The sequence below is a fragment of the Arachis ipaensis genome, chromosome B05 (genome assembly GCF_000816755.2).
Source record: "Arachis ipaensis cultivar K30076 chromosome B05, Araip1.1, whole genome shotgun sequence".
Classification (NCBI taxonomy): Eukaryota; Viridiplantae; Streptophyta; class Magnoliopsida; order Fabales; family Fabaceae; genus Arachis; species Arachis ipaensis.
The window spans coordinates 5,391,066-5,396,443 of NC_029789.2; the positions used below are offsets into that span (position 1 = coordinate 5,391,066).

The 5,378-nt window shown below is 33.1% G+C and overlaps 1 protein-coding gene across 1 annotated transcript; it reads left to right on the forward strand.

Annotated features, from left to right (window-relative positions):
- LOC107642632 (tobamovirus multiplication protein 2A) lies at nt 952–4,708 on the forward strand. Its single transcript, XM_016346043.2, has 7 exons — nt 952–1,179; nt 1,722–2,037; nt 2,519–2,618; nt 2,810–2,890; nt 2,975–3,079; nt 3,436–3,645; nt 4,300–4,708. Exons 2-7 carry the CDS (start codon nt 1,805–1,807, stop codon nt 4,405–4,407), a joined length of 837 nt encoding a protein of 278 aa, XP_016201529.1. The 5' UTR covers nt 952–1,179; nt 1,722–1,804; the 3' UTR covers nt 4,408–4,708.

Here is a 5,378-nt window from a genome sequence, read left to right on the forward strand (position 1 = left end):
CCTTATACTTCCTATATAACTATTTATGCTTAACCCGGGGAACATATAATATTTAATTCGGTTCCATTATACATCCAAATATTTTTTTCAACCAAATTTGTTTAAACCCAATGAAAGCCACTTACACAACGTTGATTTAGTATATTTAGTTTGTGTCTTGATATTGAATTTGATAAAATTAAATTGATAGCATATCAAATTTATCTTGATTACTCTTTTAACTTTCATATATGTTTTTATATTATAATTATTCTTATTTTATATGAAAACCTTTATTTAACTGTTATAATGGCTATTCTATAGTATAATAAATTATATGAAGTTGATAAAAATATAACCTTTGTAAAATAATTTAATTATTTTAATAATTTATTTAGCAAACATGTTGTGATTTTTTTTTTTTGGTCATATAAGTTCTGAGTTATTTTAGTCTTTTTTTTTTATAAAATACTTGGGCCAACCCTAAAACATGTACATCTTTAAAGTGTGGGCTGAATCTGTGGGCTGAATCTGGAGAGAAAAATAAGAATTACCAAGTACAGGCCCAAAGAAGAACACTATGGTAATAATTAGCCCATATTTAAAGTTTGAAGCCCAACTAGAAGCTTGACGTTGTAAAAAAGAGAAACTAGAAACAAAATATGTTGTTGACAATAGAGATTTCCGGAACCGGAAGTCTAATGTTGTTGACCGGTTGCTATATCTGAAAGAAAATAGTTAAAATTACCGTTGACCAAAAGTCAAAATGACCTGGATGCCCTTTCTTTATGTCTGGGCCTCTGTGGTGTGTGGGCCTTGCAAAAGTGAAAATGCCAGGGTGGCAGGTTTACTGAATATTAATAGGGTAAAGACTTGTTTATGTAAAATTAGTAGTAAAAAATTATTAAATAATTTAATAAATTTGATTAAATTATTATGTAATGGTTATTAGTATTGCTATCAATTTTATTTAAAAACAGTTTTCATCCATTTTCTGTTCTTCTTTCTTCGCTTTTTCATTTTTTTTTCACTTTGAATGATAAATTAATTAATTATTAAGGGGTTAATTATGATTGTACTGTGTCTCTATGTCTATTCCTGTGGGCTGTGGGTTGATCCCAACTTCAATTCATTTTTCAAAGACTTGAAAGCTTTGCAGGTCGGAAATTGCTAGCTGTACAAGATCGTTAATTTCCTTCTGTAAGTTTACTGCTCCCAACTTCCTTCAATCTCTCCTCAAAACCCTTTCTTGATTCCTTATTTCTTGTTCCTTCCAATGAATTGTTAAAGCTGAGATTTTTTTTCCTTGTGGTTGGGAATTGGGGTCGGTTGCATTGAATATTCTTAGTTGTTGTCTCCAAGTTAGGAACCTTTTTCAGTTTTTTCCCGTTGAAAATAAGATTGACACGATGAAATTAGGAACTTCAACATTTGCAGCAAAATTGACCTCGCCAGACGGAAATAGTTTTCTTTTCTTTATTTTCAAAATGTTTCATATGATGATCACAGGGTTAAATTTTAGTGTAAATTAAAGGATGAATTTATCATCAATATTGTTAGTTTTTGTCTTTTTAGATAGAGTAAACTTTAAGGAGTATAAGTTAGCACAATCCTTTATAATTAAACTTGAAGTGCAGGTTTTATTGTTGCTGTGATAGTGTTTTCTGTGTACTACTAATCTAACACTTTGTTGAAAAATGCTTTTGTTTTTTTTTTTTTTGTTTTTTCTCTGTGCTCTGCAGAGAATATATTGGGGGCATTGACCTCCCTCTTGGAATTCTGGTTTAGGGGTTGAACTACAATTTGTAGGTGTAGCCGGTAGAGGATGGCGTGTAGGGGATTCTGGGAGTGCCTTTTGAAGCTTTTGAACTTCTTCCTGACCCTCACCGGTCTGGCCATGGTTGGCTATGGGATCTATCTGTTGGTTGAATTCCTTCAAGCTCCGGATGATGCAGTTTCCCCTGTCAGTGATGATAGTTCTCTGATTCAACTTGGTCGACCCATGCTTACGGCTGTGTCTCTATCGAACAGCTTCTTTGATGATTTGCCCAAGGCTTGGTATGTTTCTTTCCTGACCAACTTTGAGTTATATTGATTGAGTGATGTGTAGTGTTGACTTGCAAAAGACTTTGCTTTTGGCTATATTTTGCTGGATCAATTTCGTGTTTTGGTATGATTTATTTGGTTTATCCCTAAGTTATAATTGTGTGAACACTTTTGTTTAATAAAAATTTCCAAGTACTGTATAAGAAACATCTCACAGTTGAGTTTATAAAAGAGTAATTCTGGAAAGTTATGAGTGAAGTACTACGGTGATCGTCTGCTAGTTAGTTACACTTAGGTCTAGTAATCAATCTGTTAATCGGTTTGGTGTTGTTCACATCCCATGGAAGATGCATGTTTGAATTTCTGAAATGCTGTGAAATAGGTGATGGCAATATCTTTTTATAGGCAGATTTTGTTACTTCTTGATGAAGTTTCCGAAACCATTTCTGTCTTGGTACTGTCTGAATCTAATTGTGTATTTCATGTTTGGCAGGTTCATTTATATATTCATTGGCATTGGAGTAGTTCTCTTTGTTATTTCTTGTTTTGGTTGTATTGCAACGTCAATGCGAAATGGATGCTGCCTTAGCTGTGTATCCTTATAGAACATCTTTATGATACATCCAAAAGTATTTCACGGACTCAAAAAATTGCACTAACATACAAATAGCTTGAGTTGAAATCTTTCTTCTACTCTTTTCTATATGTATGTCCAGCTGCTTGTGCGTGCATGCATGAAATAATAAAGAAAGGAATTATTATTAGTTTCCTTAACTCAACAAAGTACTCAGTTTTGTTGGTACTACTGATCTTGATAGAGCTGGGATGTGCAGCCTTTATTTTCTTTGACAAAAGCTGGAAAGAAGTAAGTAAAAATTGTCTGTGGTTAACTTATGAATCTGAAATTATAGAAAATATATTTGTCATCTTACAACTATATTTTGCTCAGGAAATTCCAACTGATAAAACTGGAGATTTTGATATGATATATGAATTTTTGAGAGAGAATTGGAGCATTGTGAAATGGGTTGCACTTGGAATTGTTATCTTTGAGGTAAGCAATAAGTCATATGATTGATATTGATATGAAAGCAATATGATTTTGCAGCCAGACATGCATATCTCCTTGTGTATGCTACATATACATTATATCCACAGAAAAATAGTAGCTGAGACTATGATTAAACTATTAAACGTCTATTTAGTAAGGATGGTAAGAAGTAATATCTCATTTCTGATATGGTACTTCCAATTCTCAAGCATGCTTTTAAATGTCCTCTCCTACCCCACTTACCTGCCAACAAAGGGAGAGGGTAGGGATCTAAAAAAAAAAAGAAGATTTATGCGTGCATTCAATGTAATGTGTCTGTCTGTCTGTTTGGTGAATAACAATTGTGTATGGAATTGCAGGCCCTTCTTTTCTTGTTAGTACTTGTTGTTAAGGCTGCAAATAGACCAGCAGATTATGATAGTGACGAGGAGTTCATTAACCCAAGGCACCAAGCTCGACAACCATTGCTCAACAGAACAGCAGGCCCAGCAACAGGGGTACCAGTTGCTGGGACCCTTGACCATCGTCCAAGCAGAAACGATGCATGGAGTACACGCATGAGGGAGAAGGTACAATAATTATCTCTGAAAGTTCGCCTTATCTAATATTCTTGCTATGCGACTAGGGCTCCTTGATGCTAACTTTTGTGATTATCCGGTGCAATTGGTTACCAAACTTCTTCCTACACATAGATACACACTTGTGCACACTTATATTGTAGCTTCCCTGACTTGGATAATGGTTTGTGCTGCTAGTAACATTGTTGAAAGCCAATATTGGATCTTTAAACTAGAATTTTACTACTGTTCCAACTGACAACCAATTATATTATTTTCATTGTAGTTTCTTTCAGTCTGAATTTTTTGAGCATTCTAATGATTATCCTGATTATATTGTATTTTCGAAACAATAGAGCATGTGTAGTGCATTGTTGATAGAACCTTGTACGAGACTTTAAAGTATTGTAACCATGATCATTCTGTTGAAATCATGTCATCATTAATGGCTAAACTGTTAATTACATATTCTTATTACTACTGCTGTTCTAACCAAGTATATATTATTTTAGTGGTAATTTCTTTCAGCATTTCAACGAGTTTCCTGAATATAATACTATTGGATGGAATTTTGAAGAATAAAATAAAATAAAATTGCTTGTACTTGTGTTTTGGAGGGAATTGTATGTGGTTTGTAGTGTTTGACACCAAGTGCTCCTTGTTCAGTATGGGCTTGATACATCGGAATTTACATACAATCCATCGGAGTCAAACCGATTCCAGCAACCAAACTCACAGCCAACGGAAGAAAGGAGCCGCTGCACCATCATGTGATCTCACTTTGTGGATGCTGTACTAAAGCTATGGCAGGTTGGTGTAGAAGGTTCTAAGAGAAATATCTTTCGTTTGCAGAGTTCTGTGTACAATTACAGGTTACAAAATCACTCTAGGACCTTGCAACATTATCTTTTTCTTCTTGTGTGTATTGTTGTGATGACATCATAACTTGTGGGGTTCACTTTGCTCATGAGGTGCCCATCACTGATTTCAATCCCACAGATTACTTGTTTCTATTTTTGTTGAATTTTATGGCCCAAGTATTTATTTATATTGTGAGTAAGATCTTTCTTGGTTATTTATGAGGTAGAAAAATGCTTTAATTATTTTGAAATATGATTTTTTGATCAAATTTAAACTAAATTGTTTTGATTGGGTAGGTTTTCTGATAAACGCACCAAGCTTATTGTTATCTCTCAAGTTCACATTTCATCCTACCTGACCGGTTGATCTATTTTATTAATTGTTAATTATTAATTAGTACTATTAACTTCCTCTTCTTTTTTTACTTTAGGCAATGTGGGCTTTAGCAGGTTTTTCGTATACAATTTCGTCTGGATTTGACTCAATACTGTTTTTTTTTTCGTCCGGGGAGCAAGGATTATTAATATGATATGTACTATGGAAGCAATTTAAATTATTTTTTTTAATTGCCTACGATATCTCTCAATGCGACTCGTCAACAACTAATCCGTTACCAATTAGAACTCTATTTAAGAATTTGTTGGCCAATGGGTTGTTATATAAACAGGGTGGAATTCGAACTTTCGATACTTGTTTAATCAGACTAGTGAATTAATTACTGTATTATTAATTGTTTTACATGGAAATAATATAAATTGTTATATTTATTAATTAAATTTTTAAATTTATGAGTTTTCTTAATAGACATTTTTTAAATTAAATTTAAAATAAAAAATAACTTCTCATTATTGACAAGTCAAACAATAAATTACTTGATTTGCTCT